Here is a 17,892-nt window from a genome sequence, read left to right as displayed (position 1 = left end):
TCATATCTTTTCATGTCTTGATAGCTCATTTCTTTTTAGCATTGAATAATATTCCACTGTCTGGATGTATCACAGTTTGTTTATCCATTTGACCACTGAAGGATATCTTGGTTGCTTCTCAGTTTTGACAATTATGAGTAAAGCTGCTATAAACATTCATGGGCAGGTTTTGTGTGGACATAGGTTTTCAACTCTTTTGGGTAAATACTAAGGAGCATGATTGCTGGATCTTATAGTTAAGACTATGTAAGAAATTAACAAACTGTCTTCCAAAGTGACTGTAACCAATGTAGTTTTTAGTTTATGGATGAGGAAAAGGGTTCATGGAAGTTAATCAGCTAGTCCAAGATTGGCAGGTACCTGGGGATTTCCACTCAATGTCGTTCTGCATTGCTCCTTACCCAGTGCTCAACATATGCAGGAGCATGGAGGCAAAGTCTGAAGGATGTGCCCTAAGGCTATTGGATGGGTAAAACCTGGGCGCCACGTTTGTTGGTCACAGCGATGTGAATTCTCACCCTTCTCCCGCAAACCTGCTCTGCCCATAGCTTTCCTCATCTCAGTTGCGGGCAACTCTATCTTTCCAGTTCCTCAGGCTAAAAACCTTGGAGTCAGCCTTAACTTCTTTTCTTCTCTCATACTCTGTATCTATTCTTTCAAAAAATCCTGAGGACTCTACCTTCAAAATATATCCAGAATCTAAACACATCTAAATACTTTCATTTCTACCATCTTGGTTCCAGCAACTGTTAGTGGTGGTTTTAATGATCACCCTATCTTCCTGATTGACTGATGACAATTTTATATTATACATCTGATGTTTGGAAAATTTGTATGCAGATTAGCTTCTGGCTCCACACCTTTCAAACCTTGTTTCGTTTCTATTATCCACATACTTCCAAGACCAGGTGCTGTAGGAGACCCTCATATCAGGATACCACCTCTAGTGCAACTTCCTGCCACGATGTCAGGTGAATTGGTACAGCGGGTGGTAGTATTCCTAGAAGCCATTCCTACACAAGGATGGCAGGAAGTAGCCATGAACCACAGAAATATATCTACTAAACCCAAACTAAATGTATCTCCAACTCAACTTCTCCTTAGCTGGATCCTCAAAACGTTCCTTGTCCCTCCAGCATGAAGGGAAGTACAATGGAGGGGAAGTTGGAACACAAAGAAATGGAAATCAACCAATAGCAATTCAAATATCTTGCTTTTTTAATAATTGAAAAAATATTCATTTATTTATTTATTTGGCTGCACTGGGTCTTAGTTGTGGCACATGGGATCTTCGTTGCCGTGTGCAGGACCTTTAGTTGCAGCATGGGGGACCTAGTACCCAGACCAGGGATCGAACCCGGGCCCCCTGCACTGGGAGTGCAGAGTCTTAACCACTGGACCACCAGGGAAGTCCCAAATATCTTGCTTTTTAAACTCTTACAAAACCATATGACCATTTTTCTTCAAGGCTTCGGAAGGGGCCTCTGCAAGTGAAGTGTCCCGAAGTGTACGTTTCAGTAGCTTCCTGGTAAGTTAACTTGTGGGTTATTTTAAATTGCCACCTGCTCCCTTCCCGCAGAGCTTCTCCTCTCTCTTATCTGCTTTTCCTACTTCCATAGTACCACCGCTCCTTAGGTACTGTATAATTTACTTATTTATTATGTTTCCCGCTGCTAGATGTTCACTGTTTCTTGTGTCTAGAATAGGGCCAGGTGCATAGTAGATGCTCCAAAAAGATGTGTGAATAAATGAATGAAATAAATAATGTATAAATGAGTGAGTGAATAAACTAAATATAATCTAGGATCAGGATTACCATAATCCAATATTTGGAAATTTAAAAATTTGAGTTCTATTCCAGACTCTGCCACTTTACCTTGACCATGTCATTTAACCTTTCTGGGCTTCTGTTTCCTCGTGCATAAAATTAATTGGCTATTTTTTCATTCAATTAACATCCGTTGCGACACAGCTATGATCAGAGGATACATCATTGTATTCTCTTGTTTCCTTGCTTTCAAATCCTGTTACTCTTGCAGAGCGCGGAACTCCGAGGCTTCAAAATTCCCGCCTCTTCCAGGCCCCGCCCACCCGCCAAGCCCATGTTTAGACTCCTCCCCTAGTCCGCACAGCCTGCCCCAGTGCAGAAGCCCCGCCTTCCCTAGTCGCAGTCATCCAATGGCCTAGATACACGGCTAGGTGAATACCGAGGGAGCTTTAGGTGTCCTCCTGGCGCCTGACCAGAGTCTTGGAGAACTCGGCTGCTCTTGAGTAGTCACTTCCCCGAGCTGGCCGAGCCATATGCAGCATCACCAGCTCCCCGAGGTTCCCTCGTAAGGGTCAGACGAAGCTCCCGAGCCCGGTCGCCCCACTCTCTGGGAGCCCTGGGTCTTCACTGGACGAGGCTCTCGGCCCGCGGAATTCTGGGAGTGGTAGTTTTCTTCCTCCTGGTTCCTTCCAGGTACCCTGGTGGCCAAGACTCGCAGGACTACGATTCCCAGACGCCCGAGCGAGTCTCAGGTCACGTGGCCGGCAAGGCCGTTGGGCGGGGGCCTGGCTGGTGCTCCGCAGCTGTCTGTGACACCCGGAGCCCGCGGGCCGCTTCGGCCCCCAGAGAGCCCGGCATGGTACGCGCGGGCGCCGTGGGGTCTCATCTCCCTGCGTCCGGCTTGGACATCTTTGGGGATCTGAGGAAGATGAACAAGCGCCAGGTAAGGGAGTCCCGCATGGGGGGCGCGTCCGGGAGCCGCGACCGGCTGAGACAGCGGGGAGTCGGAGCTTCCCGGATGGGGCTCCCGCAAGGACAGCGCCCCGCGACTGGGGCCGGTGGCGACCCGAGGCTCCCGCCCTGGGCTCTCGGAGGCCCTGGGTTCAAATCCGCGCAGACCCACGTGTGGGCACTTTCTTGCACTGACAAAAGCGCAATTAGGGGAGGGTGGCCGGAAGGGGAAGAGAATAGGAACCCCGTCCTTTGGAGGTCGTGTGGTTGAGAAAGCGGGGAGAGATGACTCTACCGCGAGTGACAGCCTTCTGCACGTATTTGAAGGGCCATCCCGTGGAAAAGGGAACAGATTTCTCTGTGGGGTTCCTGAGGCCTGACGTCCTGAAGGAGGCTGCCCGCGGATGGAAGTGGCAGAAAGGCAGACAAAAGGGGAGAACTTCCTAGCGATGGGAGCTGTCCAGTCATGCCTCCCGACGCGGTTTCTTCCCATCCCGGGGAGTGTTTTCCCGGCCAGGCGTCGGGACTAAATAAAACTCCTCGCGCGGGAGAGCTCACTGGTGGTGCTCCATCATTGTGGACTGAATCAGTGTTCCAAAAGGGATTCCAGATGTCTTCTCTAACTTCATTCTTGGATTCCGTGGTCTGGCAGCACCTTGAATATCGGAGGCAGCTAGCGTGGGGTCTTTGGGCGGCTGGAGTTGATGTCTCACCCCTCTGGGAGAGGGCCTCGGAAGAAGACTTCCTTTTTGCCTCTCCTTAGCCCGCCCCCGTCCCCCTCTCTCTTTCTTTTTTCCGAGTAGAATTTCAGACTCGTGCAGTAGCGTGGGGGAATTTGGTGACTTGAATCTCCTGAACTGTGTTGAGAACCTTCTAGGTGTGCATGTCAGTTGAGCTCCTGGGAATTTCTGTGGTTAAGATGAGTTGTGGCAGAGATTCTCACTAGCTGGAAAAACCAACAGCTAATGCCCTGAACATTGATGTGGTTTACAAGAAAATCCTCCAGGAAGTAGAGCTTTACTTTAAAAATCTAGACTTAATTGGGTAGGTTTTAAAAATGTCTCTAAAATTGGTACCGATTACCGACTGCAGACTGTCAGTGAAGGCCTTCTGATGAATCTGTCAATCGCTAAGCCAGTTTGCCTTTTGAAAGGTCTGTATATTCCCACTCTCAGTGATAAGGCCCATTAGTAGCTGGTTGCATTGTCTGTGTTTTGCTAGTCTTCTAATTAAAATTCAGAAGCTCAAATCTGCTGCCTCCTTGTACTTTTTTTTTCTTTTTAAAGCTTTGTCCTTTTGTTTTTTTCTTTTTCCCTCCACAATAGCATCCTATGACACCTTGTCAGGCATCCTCACTCCACCAGTCTTGGAAGAGGGACCTCCTTTTTCTGCTGCCCTTGCTTACAGTTAATTAAGGAAAGAGCCACATGCAAAAACAAGGACTCTTTGTTTCTGCAGTGAGGAAGAGAGGAAGAAAAACAGCCACTGGCATTTCTGCTGCTCTGTCAGCCACAATATCTGGTCTGAAACGTTTGTTTAAAACCCTTAGACATTGGCTATTTCATCTTTGCTTGACAAAGACTGTGAGCTTGCTTCTAAACTCTGCTGGGATGATTAAGTGCCAAGCATACAGAGTTGGTAGGCAAAGATGAACAATAAGAAAAGGCACCAGTGAAAATGTGGGGTGTATATTTCCGATCAGCTTGTCAGTAGTTCCATCAAAATTACATTTTCTAGATTCCAGAATTTCAATCCTAGACTTAGATACTAGGTCCCTTAAAGATAGGGTGCTGGAAGGGTGATATGTGGTTTTGCAGTTAGCTTGATTGTTAGGTTTCTATATAATTGGCTATCTCTTGAGCAAATAAATGTCTTGCTCGGAGAAGTTTTTTTTTTGAGGAATTGATTTTATTTCCTCTCAATGAATTTTTCAAGCATAGAAAATCATACTGGAAAATATATTCTTAGTACATGGTCTTTATTAGATAAGTGGCAATATTGTATAATTTGCTTTTATCAGGGTGGAGCCCGATGGTTTGAAAACGTGTATAAAGATGGCAGTCTCTGGAGAAAACCATGCCTTGGGGCTTTCCTAATCAGAGCTGCAGTTCATAATGAAACAACAGTTCTTTATTAAATCCTTTAAGTCAAGCAGAGCAGGTGGCGAAGTTTTTGAACGTGAACTCCAGTGAACAACTTCTGCTTCAGGCTGATGTGACTAGCAAGGCTGATTTTACTTTAAGCAACAGTTTAACATATTATAGCCCAACACTTGAACAATGTCTGTTTAGCACTCCAGTTTCCTTTTTTGCTCTCCTGGGAATTTAATTTAGTTTGATAATTTGCTATTGATACTTAAGCCAAGGAGTTAAAAAAATGTTATGTAACTTTAATTTTGAATCACATTTATTATCCTATTTTCATTTATTACATCAAAATAAGTTATTTTAATGCACCTTTTGTCCCCACTTTGGTAACCTTCACGATTACCTCAAATTACATACTTGCACACAGTTGTAATTTTAGCAAGAGACAGTTTTGAGCTTTGCTTTTCTTTCCTTCCTATCATATCAGAATGTTTTCATGTTTTGTCACACTCTTCAAAATGATTATTTTATCGGCCTCTATTGTGTCAAATTGCTCTTCCTTTAAATACTTCCCTACCCCCTCCCAGATTTTGAAATTAATCTATGCTCATCATAGGAATTTTAAAGAATAGAGAGTAGTTTAAAGTAGTTTAAATAAGACAGTCCAATCATTCATAATTCCACCATGCTAAGATAGACTCTTAGCATCTCGGGGGAGCTCCTTGTGTTTGCTTTATAAACTGTTTTACAGTTTGTGGAGATCCTACTGCAGCCTTCATTTTTCACTCAATATATCTTGAGTGTTCGGTCCTGCCATTAAAGTTCTTTATTCATTGTTTCAAATAGTGCAGTAATTTGCTGTTATTTACTCAGTCATTTCTCTGTTGTTGTTCATTTATTTCCCTTTCCCTGTTATTAAAAATAAGACTGTGATAAGTATCTTTGCGCCATAATTCCCCATCTGCCTTTATTTTAGACTGAATTCCTAGAAGTAGGGTTACTGGGCCAAGAGCAACCTCTTGATACTAATGCTTGACACTAAATTGCTTTCAGAATGGTTATATCAGCTTGCCTCCCCACCACTTGCATATATGCTTGCCACGCTCTGAGTATTAGCATTAAAACACACACACACACACACACACTCACACACACACAAAAACAAACAAAAAACCTTTACATTTACTAGGCCGAAAAGGGACAAGGGGGAGGCAGGATTTGGTTTAAACACTTTGTGTTTATTTGCCACTTGTGTTTCTTCTTTGGAATATTAATAGTTTTAAGCTTGTACTTCTTTTTTGTTGTTGCGATTTTAGTGTTTTTCTTACTGCTAATTTGTATGTGCCCACCGTGTATTTCTCACTATTTATTCAACAAACTGAATACTTACTTTTTCCCAGGCCTGTGTTGAACATTGGGGATACAGCTGTGAACAAGGCTGAAATGATCCTTGCCTTTGTGGAACTTACAGTTTAGTGTGAAAGATGCATTAAATAATTATATGCATAATTATCAAGGTGATGGATGGTATAAAGAAATACAGGATGCAGTGAGAATATATAGCAGGAGGACCCAGGCTGGTCTGTAGCAGAGGTTGGCAAACTCCAGCCCACTGCCTGTTTTTATAAATAAAGTTTTATTGGAATTCGGCCATGTTCATTCTTTTACGTATTGTCTGTAGCTGCCTTCCCACTACAATGGTAGAGTTGAGTCATTTCAACAGAGATGATAAGGCCCATAAACCTAAAATATGTATTGCCTGGCCCTTTACAGAAAAAGTTTGCTAACTCCTGGTCTAGTGGGTCAGGGAGGGCTTCCCTTGGGAACTGATGTTTAAAGTAGGACTTAAAGGTGAGTGAGTGTTAGGTGTGCTAAGGAGCCTAAGCAGAGCCTTCTGGGCCACGACAGTAGCTGGTGAAGGTCCTGGAGTGGAAAGGAGCATGTGCTTCCTGAATCACTGACAGAGCCCAGCAGTGGAGCTGGAGTGCCGTGAGCTTTACTAGCTGACACTGGAGAGGAGAGGGCATATATCAGACAGGGACTTAGAGACCATATTCATGCACAGAGTGTGGGATGCAATCAAAGAGCCTTATGCAGGGCATAGAGATGACCCGATGACCAGAGGTGCATTTGAAAACCAGTGCTGAGTGTAGCGTGGAGAACGCGTCGGAAGATGCATGCGTGGACATCGGGAGCCTGGGTAGGAGGCTCTCGCAGTGTCCGACGGGCTGTGCTGGTGACTTAGGTGAGCGTGGTGGCAGTGGCAATAGAAGGAACTGAACAAATGCCAGACATATATAGAAGATAGAGAGGATAGAACGAATGGGTGGGGTTGACTGCAGACAGCTGGGTGGATGGGAATGCCATGTATTGAGATGAGATCACGAGCACTGAAGCCTTTTTGGAGAAGATAAGTTCAGTTTTGACCGTGTTGGGTTGGAGCTGCCTTTACAGACATCCGAGTGAGACTGTCAGGGAGGCAGTTGGAAATCTCAGTATTGGGAGCGGTTAGCATGATGGTGCTGGTGCCGGCATTTGAAGGTCCAGTTAGAGGAGGAGGAACTGGCAGGAAGGTTAGAAAGAAAGTGGTCAGAAGGTGGACAGTGTGCCATCCAGGACGCCAGGGGCGGAGAGTTTGTAGAAGTGATCGTCTGTGTTGACAGCTGCCGAAAGGTCAGCAAGGTGAGGACTGACAGTTGTCCGCTGGATTTAGTGAGCATGTGACTGGGTGTGTAGGCTGAGGGGTGACTGTAGATGGTGAGGAAGGGGAGAAACCTGGGGTAGCAGCTCCTGAGGTTTGGCTGTGAAGAGAGAGTGAAGAAGCCTTATGGAGGATGTGAGGTGGAAGGAGGATTGAAGGTGGAAGAGACGGAAGCCCAGGGGAAGGAGAAGGTGTAGAACAGTGGTCCAGCCTCTGTGCATCAGGACCACCTGCGAGCCGTTTGAGAAACAGGGATGCCAGCACCCCTCCCCTCCCATTGGGTCCATCGGTCTTGGATGGAGACCAGGTATACCATGTTCCAAAGGCTCCCCAGGTGATTCTAATGTGCAGCCAAGGTTGAGAACCAATGGTAGAGAACAGTGGTTCTCAAACTGTGGTCCCCGGACCAGCAGCTTCAGGATCACCTGGGAACTTGTTTGAAATGCAAATTCTCAGGCCCCACGTGGGGATGCTAGTGCACACTGAAGTTTGAGAACCGCTGCTGTAAAGGCTGGTCTACACTCTCAGAAGTCAGAACCGTGTAAAACCGCCTGCCACGTGCCTCCTGGGCCTTCCTGAGTGTCTTCAGCCCCCATTTCTCCAGGCCTTGTGCACTTTTAAGACTATTTAAAACTATATTTAAACTGTGCTTAAAACTGCATTTTAAACTGTGTTCGATCCTCAAAAAGAGTCCATAACCCTGCATTCTGTCTCAGTTAAAATTATATTTGGATATTTGAGGAAAACAGTACTGTCCAGAGCCATGTGATCTGAGTCCTAGTTCCTAACTCACTTCCAAAGGATGTTCTGGAAAGCTGGCAAGTAGTTAAGACAGGATCTAACCTATCTAATCTCACTTGCTCTGAAACACCACTAAAACTATATGTAGTAAAGGGACTTTAAAAAGTCATCAGTTACTCCAAGGTAGGAAGCCCAGAAAGGGAAACAAGAGCGATCAAATACTAGAAGCTGGAAAACAGAAGGGTGGCAACTGACAGCTGGAACCAGCGGTGGGGCGACATGGAGGCGTAAGTCTCCACTGCTTATGCTGCAGATGCCTCCAAGACCCAAGAGCCGGCAGTTCCAGGTGTCTCCAGAACGGGGGGGAGGGGTGAAGGGGAGGTGGGGCTAAAATGAATGAGATGGGCAGAAAAGCTGAGAAGCAGTTAGAGCCCAAGCTGTCCTCTCCGACTCTACTCAGAGGTTTCCCCTCGCGGGTAGAGGTCTGGAAGCTTCTTCTCTGGAGGGGTAGACAGACGGTCTTGGAGTAGGGCGGCTGCCAGGCCTCATGGGGGCTGCATGCTGCATGCCGAGGGTGGAGAGACGGAAGTGGGTGGTGGAGGCCCCTGGAGGGTGAGAGTCCGGCCGTGTAGGTGAACACACAGGCCAGAAGAGCAGGCTCACGTGCCCGGGGGGAGGGGCTACTTGAGCTCGAGACGTGGTGGGGGATTGAGTAGTTTCAGGGCCAGTTGTGCTGCTGAGAGTGGACGGTTCAGGTGGAGGGAGAGGGTCACTGGAGGTGAGGAGGTCCAGGAATTGAGACACCAGAGTGTTGGGTGAGCCATCCACGCTCTTCACATCACCCAGAGCAACTGCAGGAGGCAGGCCAAGGCAGGTACCACAGTCGGAGCCGTCCTGGAGCACAGTGAGGGCGGGCAGCCCTGTGGGCCCCAGCTCCGTGGTCTCCGGCGGAGCAAGGGCGGCTTAGAACTAGATGCGGACTCGGGTGGCCTTCCTGCTGTGTTCTTAACCAAATATTTGGTGCTCATCATTTAAAACATTTATGAAAACCCTAAACATCTAGGTGTTTACAGTTTCTGTTCACTTTTGAATTGTAATTTCCGATGCAGAATAACCTCATGTAGGACAGAGTGCTGTGAGACTAGGATTCTGCGCCCTCATTTGGGACCCTTCTGGCCGTGGGGCTGCGGAGTGTTCTAGGTGAACCGTGGGCACGTCGGGGCTCTCAGGTTAGACCTACGGCCTCTGCACTAGAGCGGGAGACCGAGCCATAGAACCTGAGTGGTGGGGCCCCTCAGGGTTGAAGGTTCTGGGGGATTCTGGAGAGGTAGGGAGAGTCGTACCGAGCCCTTAACAAAGCAGGTCCCACAGACTACTCTGGTTTTTTATTTTTTTCCTTTTCTCTCATGGAAGGAGAGAAGATACATGGGCATTCCATGGTCAGAAGTTGAAATTCTGCCTAATTTTGTAGCTTGTGTGAACTAGTTTCATGTCCTAAAATAACAGCTTTCTTTTTTTTTTTAAACAAGCACATCTCCAGCTTTGGGTTAGTGAATATTCTGTCACCGGTTCTTACTTTTGGTTTGGCCTTTTTCGTTCCAGCTCTATTACCAGGTCTTAAACTTTGCCATGATTGTATCTTCTGCGCTCATGATCTGGAAAGGCCTGATCGTTCTCACTGGCAGCGAGAGTCCCATCGTGGTGGTGCTGAGGTGGGTCCCGCCGGCCGTCCTGCCGCTGCCCAGGACCCAGGAGCAGCGTGGACAACCCAAACTCGGTGTTTTAATTGGATAAAGTTTTGTAGTTTTCTTTATTGATACCTGTTTTGAGAAGGTTTCATTTTTTTTTTGGCTTTTGTTGAAAAATCTTTTCAATAGACAGTTGAGGTCTTTCATCATGTTGATGCTGGTGGTCCAGTGCAGTGTGATTTACTTTCATGTTTTAATGTTTTAATCCATGTTAAATGACATTTTAATAAGATAGTAATAATGCATTATTTGTGTGCACGTTGATTTTTAAACATAGCTAATTTAAAGCTCTTACTTGGTTCACTTTGTCCCGCGTGGGCAGGGAGTCTGTGCCTAGCACTGTGTCTGGTGTTTTCTCAAGTTTCTTCAGCAGCGTGTGGTGGCTGACTCCTCTCTTCTCAAGACTTTTACTCTTAGAAAGCACAGCATATTCATCTTAGAAAAGTTTATACTTTAACTTCCCAGAGCCATGAAGTCATCCAAGGGGAGAAACTTCACAATCAACTTGAAATTAAATAGCATGTTTGTGAGCCATTAGGTGCTTGGAGATGCTCTGCTCACGGTGCCTTAGGTCGCTGAGTCTCCCTGCAGTGGGAGTGGAGCCCTGTTGTTCCACAGGGGGGGCAGCGGGCTGTAGCAGTGGCGCGGGCAGGGTCACCGCTGGCCAGAGCAGGAGAACCAGCACGCAGGCTTCTTGGCTCCCAAGCCAGTGCCCTTTCCCTCCTCTGGGCCCCGCTGTCACGTGATGGGGCAACAGCTCTGGCCCGGGCTTCACCAGGCCGCCCTTCTGTGGCTGGCCAAGGGGCCTGCTTCTAGAGATGCAGCATTTTTATAAACTTAGGAGCCTGAGGATGGCATAGTTCACACACAGAGCTGAGGGGGCCTCTAGTTCACTGGTGTTTACACTGTGCTCCAGGGGTGCCCGAGGGTCCAGGTGGATGGGTTAGGAGGGAAAAGGTGACCAAGCTCACGGACTGTAGACACCTTAGCCTTGCTTCAGTTGTGACAGCTCCACTTTTACGTACTTTATGTGACTATACTTTACCTGGTAAGATTTCATTTGAAGGAAGGATTTTAAGGCTTTTGAAAAAAAGAAAAAATTAAACCCCTCAAATTCAGATGGGCCCTGTCACTCAACAAATATGGAAGCTGAGGTCCAACAAGGCCAAGTCGCCTGCATCTCACAGTTACTTTCGCCAGAGCCAGAACTCGGTCCGAGGTGTTCCGGCCCTCCTTCAATCACACAGACACACTTGCGTGCAGAGATTATTGTGAAATTGCAGTACATGGGGACTTTTTTTTTTTTTTTTAAAGCATCCTTTACAATTCTAAAGCAATTTGGTTTGTCAGCATAAACTGTTGACATCACGAGGGATATGTGACCTTGGGGAACACTGACCTTGGGGGGATCCCTGGCCCTTGAGGAAAGCAAGTGTAAGTTGTTATTAGTGAAACATTTCAAAGGACTGCCTTCCTAATGGGGCACGATAATGACTCTTGCTGCCAAACTGCAGTGCACTCATCCTGCCTCTGAGACTTGTTCAGGGAGTTTTTTTTTAAAACTGCTGTCCTTGTTATCACAGACTGAGATGGTTTTCTAGAAACTTCTTCCCACTGCGTGTCTTCAGGAATTTTGTCAAAGGAGTAGAGATGAAGCAGTAGATGAAGAAATTATCCTAAGCATTTTAGCCATCATTGGCTTTTACTTCAAAGAGTCCACATTTTTCTTAGTTCTTTTTCTACCTAATACAAACTGCGGAGGGACCCGCTAGTGCCCTTTTCATACTCAAATCCAAGAAGAAATTGCTCCCTTTCTCACCATTATCACCTTGAGCAGTCAGAAGGAAATTGCTGTGGTTTGTTTTATAGCTCATAGACCTGCTTGACTGTTGATGAAAGTTGATATTCTAAGTGGTACGTTTGTTGTATTCTTTATGGGTTGAAATGTTCACCTGGTGTGAACATAATTCTGATGTGACTTTGTGTTTCTTTCCAGTGGCAGCATGGAGCCAGCCTTTCACAGGGGCGACCTTCTGTTCCTAACAAATTTCCGAGAAGACCCGATTAGAGCTGGTGAAATCGTTGTTTTTAAAGTCGAAGGCCGAGACATTCCAATAGTTCACAGAGTAATCAAAGTTCATGAAAAGTAAAGAGGCTTTACTTCTCTTTGGTTTTGTTTTGTAGACAAAACTGTGGACAGTTTGAATGGTTGATTAGAAACTAGCAGAAACACTGGATTATGTTCCTAGTTTTGCCATTTAGTAATTGGGTGACTTTGGACCTGCTACTTAACTGAGTCTGTAAGATGGGAGTAATACTTTACCCACAGTAACTCACAGGGTGATTATGTGAATGAAATGAACTGATGTTTACTAAAGCACTTGAAAAACTTGAATTGCTGCACAATGTACGCTGGAATGTATTCTTGCAGAATATTAGTTATTTGAAGGAGTCTCAAAGAAAATCAAATCTCATGGTAATTGAGGATAATTTTCATTAAGAGAATTATCTTCTGAAATGCAGAAAGCTACCTGTTTCTCAATGTCACTTTGGACAAACTGGCATTCTCAGCAGTAATATTAGCCCTGGATGAATAAAAATTCCTTTCCCCATCTCTTCCCATGATTTGATCATTGCATATCCTGCATTAATTCTCCCCGCCACAAATGGCTTTGCCTTTTCCTTAAATGCCAGTGATGACTTATTAAAACACTTCTTGGGAACCAGAAACAATGACTTCTAGCTCAAACATATTAAGTTTCCATGAGAGAGTACAGTCACGTGATTAGCGAAAACGTTACATATGTGGTTATTCATTTACCTTTATGCAGCTTAGTATAGCATTTTACCTGCATGAGTTACGGGATTAAAGTTAGGTATATATATTTGTATTTTTTAAATAATGGCGCATTGCTCATCCTCTGTGTGTGTGTGTGTGTTTGTGTCTGTGTGTCTAACTATTTGTACATTTCTGGTGTGAGATTCTCATTCCATTCACTGCTTCCAGGTGTTCCCCAAAGATGCTTGATACTAAAAATATTCACTTCATTTTACTCTAAACAGTAGAATGATGTTTCAGTTTGTGTTAATACACTGGTACTGCACTAACATTACCTTGTTAGTAGTACTTGTTAACTTACTGATGAAGAAATATGCTCAGTCATGATGCGACAGAACTCTCACCTGATTTTAAAACAATTTCCAAAGATGGGAAATTGTGCATTTCCTGTAGAGCTGCACTAGCCAATGAGTTTGCCACCCGCAATATATGGTTACTGAGCACTTGAAATGTAACTAGTGTGAAATATACACAAGATTTCAAAGACTTAGTACCAAAAAAAGACAGAGAATATCTCAATAATAATTTTAGATTGATTATATGTTGAAGGAATACTTTTGATATATTGAGTTAAATAAAATATATTATTAAAATAAAAAAAAACAAAGATGAGAAATTGTTCAAAGTTAAGGAAATAATGATACTTTGCTGTAATTTGCATGAATTGTGAGAGATGGCCCGGGTTTTTCTACTCTTAATTTATTTTATAACCATGGCTGCAAATCAGCTCGCTCTTTTTGGCGTGGTTTCAAATCTTTGTGGGCTTTTAATATTTTATCAAATTATTTAGTGCATTTTCTCATTTGTCTTATTGAAAAAAGACCCTCTTTATAGCTCTATAAGGCTATAATATTGTGTTTCTAGTATCAAGGCTGTGTAAGCACCAGTTTACGATGTTTAAAATGAATCCCCCCTGTCTCTTTAGCTCAGTGGTTTTATGCCGTTTGTAATTCCTGTTTGTTTGCAAACTGGATTGTAATCCACTTTGCTCAGTGGTGAAGGAAATAAGGCATTAACACATCCCACATTTGGTAAGGAAAAATAAGCTTGGGGAGAGCTAAGAGCACATTTGTGTTTGAATTACCTTGTGCTCAAATCTGTGTAATCTGGGACCAAGTTCATGTGTCGAGTGAAGAGGAATATAATCTGTGTTGACCAATTGGTCCATGGGGATGAAGAATGGATGGAAACAGATGCTGGGGCTAATCATTGCCTTCCTGGTGCCCTTGTGCTTCGCATGCTTTTTGGTTATCAGGGTAACTTAAGTGTTTTAGAATTTAAGTCTACAAAATTGTCATTAGATTTGTGCTTTAGTTGAATGGTTGTCTGCCAGCAAGCATCTCAGACCAAGAAAGATCAAGTGATCTTTGACTGCTTTTCTCAATGCCCATATCTGCCTGTAAAGTGTTGGCCAAGCTAATACTTTTCTAACGATGCTGTGCTGAAAATAATTTTTGAAAGGACATTGTTTTGCTTTCCAGAGATAATGGAGACATCAAATTTCTGACTAAAGGAGATAATAATGAAGTTGACGATAGAGGCTTGTACAAAGAAGGCCAGAACTGGCTCGAAAAGAAGGATGTGGTGGGGAGAGCCAGAGGGTGAGTGAGGATTAACTTCTAAGTTATGCAGAAGATTCAGAAACCAGAAAAATGTTTAGCAACAAAGAAACCAAGGTTAATGGAATTATTCATTACAAAGATTATACGTCAGTAGAGTTGTCAGCAGTTTTACTTTGTACTGTGAAGACTAAACAAAATTCAGAACTTCCTAAGGACCTAAAATCTAAAGCTGAATGCAAGTACGCTATCTATATCATGGGCTTAATTCTATTTTTGAAATAAATCCTCACCTAGAGATTATTTATAGATTTTAAATAACAATTATAAGAAATCCTTTCAGAAATAACTACTGTGTAACACTGTGATGAATATTCTAGATATTCCTTGTACCTATATAGATGTGTATATGCATATGTAATATATAATTTTACATAGAAGAGTTTTATTCTTTCACCCAGCAGAAAGTTGCAAATAGCTTTCTGTGTCAAATCTACACCTATATCTTTTTAAACGGCTGCATGGTGTTCCTCTGAGAATCATAGCTGATTTCACTCGTCCTCTTTTGGTCAACATTTAGATTATCTCCTAGTTTTTACTACTAAGAAAAGTTCTGTGATAAAATTTTTAATACCCATCTTTGTATAATTGTTCCAGCCATGAGTTCTGCTTCTGATTGACACAGCAGAGAGTCTGTCCGGTTATTAAATACCAAAAAAGGAGATTCTCCCCCTCTCTTGGTGACCCTTTTTATATTTAACCCTTGCTAGAAATGTCTCCTTTTATTGAAATCCCACCAGCTGTGTAAGGCTGGAGAACACCGGTGGCCATTTTCTAAGATACAGCTTTATTCATCAGCTCGTAGTTTAAGGCCTCTTTCTACCCCTTTTCCCCCTCTGCTCACCTTTTAACCATTTCTACTCTATTGCAATTCCACCTGAATATCTGCAGGGAGATGAGAGAGACCTGCAGCTGGTCAGCCCTGTATTTTTAGACACTCTGGTGAGAGGCTTTGTATAAGTGAGAGGTTGATGCTACTGATTTTAAAGCAGACTGGAGGGTACTAAGGGGGTGTTACCTTGTTTCCTATCAGTGACATGATTGAGACTTGGGTCAAACTGATTCCATATTAACATTAATTTTGTTAGCATCATCATTGGCTGGTTTATCCTGGCTTATTCTCTCTGGGATCATAATCATGTTTGGGTATAAATTACGGGATTCACATTTGTGTTCACTGCCCAACCGACTTCTTTGTTACATCTGAAAAGTGCTGTGCAATGAAAATGATGAGGAGTCCTTCAGTTACAAACTATTGGTTTGGCCAAAAAGTTTGTTCGGGTTTTCCAGTAAGATCTAAACCCGAACGAACTTTTTGGCCAATGCAATAATTATTCATGTGCTTTCAAAGCTCTCTCTCACAGCAGTTTATATATAGGCTATCTGAATCTTACATCTCTACTAAGAAAAATTAAGAACTCGATTTGCCCTTTCTGTTGTACAAGTGGCTCAACTAATTATTTTCATTCTGTTAGGGTGAAATGCAGCAAGTGAAGACAAGTAGCATCTCTAGATCCTAATTTGCCTTCTTAAAAAGTTGTCCTGGCTGTTAGCGCTGATGCTTTTTACTAATAAAACCTTCTGAGGCAGGAGTGAATATTGTTTTTATGGCCCCAATCAGTGTTGTTCCCAAGGAAGACTTTTTCCTATGCTGATTTATAGTGTTTTCAAGTATTGCTATCATTATATTACAAACACTTTTTACACTTCTGGCTTTTTATCCCACAATTTAGGTTTTTACCATATGTTGGTATGGTCACCATAATAATGAACGACTATCCAAAATTCAAGGTAGGAATTTATGTGTACGTCTTTATTTTTTAAGAAAATATTGGCGCTTTTACACATGCAACTGTAAAGATGCAGTCTGTTAAGAATTTTGCTAGCTGATTCTTCTGCAGGGTATTTGTAGTTAATTACAGATTAATATACTCATTTAAATGATCAATTTTAAATTATTGAAATTAATTATTGAAAGTAAGTACTTCCACCTTTTATGTTTGTATAGTGTGTTCTAAAATGGCACCTATATATTTTTTGCTTTTTATTATGGAAATCTTTAAACATACGAAAAAAGTCGTACAATAAGCCCAGTAATGCTCATCTCCCAACTTCAACAAAAATAGTATCCATATATTTTTTTAATCACTTGAAACACAGTAGGAAACCTACACATGAATGAGTAGTACATTAGCAGTGTGTGTTGGGTGTGTGCTCCTTGGTCCATCAATATATTTGGGGGTTTTAACTGTTAATGTGTTATTGAGCAGCTCATTTGGAGAACAAAGCATGTGGAAGAGGTCATCTTTTGATCCTCTCCTCAGTCCAGTATTGACCAGACTTTATCTGAATACATTTATAGACCAAATTTATCTGTAGTCCTCACGGTAATTTTCCACTGTGTTTTCTTTGCAGTACGCTCTTTTGGCTGTAATGGGTGCATATGTGTTACTAAAACGTGAATCCTAAAATGAAAGGCAATTCCTGGGACCAGACAGAAATAAATTCTGTTGAAAAAGAGAAAAGCTAATATATTTGAAATGTTCCACTTTCTGTATAAAAGGAAACAATGTGGAGACGTTTTTGTCTTGTTTGAATAAACGATTCATCAGTGAAGATTGTTTTCTTTTGTGGATTCTGATTTGAATGTGCTCAGTCTCTCTGCTTCTCGTGGTAATCGTTCTAAACCAAGCTTGAGGGTCTGCAGCACTTCAAGAATCAGGCAGGCCGTCTCTGGGCCTGGCCTGCCAGTGGGATAATGCATAGTCCAAACGTGATATAGTTCTAACACCTGAGTTTCAAAAATAAAATTCTTCTCATAGCATTTCCAGGGGAAACAGACAGGCCCTTAAAAGAAAATGATTTCGTATTTATTGAAGTGTAGTCTGATAAACGAATAAAACCTAAAACCTTTTTAGAAGGAAAGGTGTAATCTGCTTTGTTCTTGTGGTCTGGTGTACCTTGAGATGGTTGGATAAATTATTTGAAAAGTGTCTGATAAATTATAACAACAGTGCGTACTCCTTTGACAAACCGCACGAAGCACAGAAGGGTAGAAGGGCTGTGTCCTTTTTCCCCTCAGCCTCCCTCTCCATTTCCCAGGGATCTCCACTGTTACAGTTTAGTTTCGTTATCTTTGCACTATACGCAGTCCTGAATATAAAGTAGTCCCTCGTTAAACCATCTTTCAGACCCTTGTGTCCCAGCTGCTGCCTTAGGTGCTGGGGATACTGAGTCCCAGCCTGGATGGAGGTTCCAGTGTAGGAGAAGGAACAGGTGATAAAGTGATGTGTGATTTCAGGAGGGACAGTTGCTGTGGGAAAGAAGCAGATAGCGGGTGCTTTTCACATGGGTCAGGGAAGACCTCTGAGGAGGGGACATTGAGCAGAGTTAAAAGAAACGAGAGGAAGGGACTTTCCTGGTGGTCCAGTGGTTAAG

At 43.3% G+C, this 17,892-nt stretch overlaps 1 protein-coding gene across 1 annotated transcript; it reads left to right on the top strand.

Annotated features, from left to right (window-relative positions):
- The first annotated feature begins 2,519 nt into the window (after window positions 1-2,519).
- On the top strand, window positions 2,520-17,057 carry SEC11C (SEC11 homolog C, signal peptidase complex subunit). The gene is made up of 6 exons (XM_061169647.1): window positions 2,520-2,711; window positions 9,851-9,960; window positions 11,993-12,142; window positions 14,317-14,436; window positions 16,188-16,245; window positions 16,870-17,057. Exons 1-6 carry the CDS (start codon window positions 2,625-2,627, stop codon window positions 16,921-16,923), a joined length of 579 nt encoding a protein of 192 aa, XP_061025630.1. The 5' UTR covers window positions 2,520-2,624; the 3' UTR covers window positions 16,924-17,057.
- The last annotated feature ends 835 nt before the right edge of the window (window positions 17,058-17,892 follow it).

This window comes from Eubalaena glacialis, chromosome 15, assembly GCF_028564815.1.
Source record: "Eubalaena glacialis isolate mEubGla1 chromosome 15, mEubGla1.1.hap2.+ XY, whole genome shotgun sequence".
Taxonomy (NCBI): Eukaryota; Metazoa; Chordata; class Mammalia; order Artiodactyla; family Balaenidae; genus Eubalaena; species Eubalaena glacialis.
Note: the sequence above shows the minus strand (reverse complement) of the source record. Positions and strands in the feature narration are given on the sequence as shown.

Coding starts and splice junctions, on each gene's coding strand:
- SEC11C (XM_061169647.1), top strand. CDS start 2,625: ATGGTACGCGCGGGCGCCGTGGGGTCTCATCTCCCTGCGTCCGGCTTG. Junction 9,961..11,992: donor CCCATCGTGGTGGTGCTGAG/GTGGGTCCCGCC, acceptor GTTTCTTTCCAG/TGGCAGCATGGAGCCAGCCT. Junction 12,143..14,316: donor GTAATCAAAGTTCATGAAAA/GTAAAGAGGCTT, acceptor TTTGCTTTCCAG/AGATAATGGAGACATCAAAT.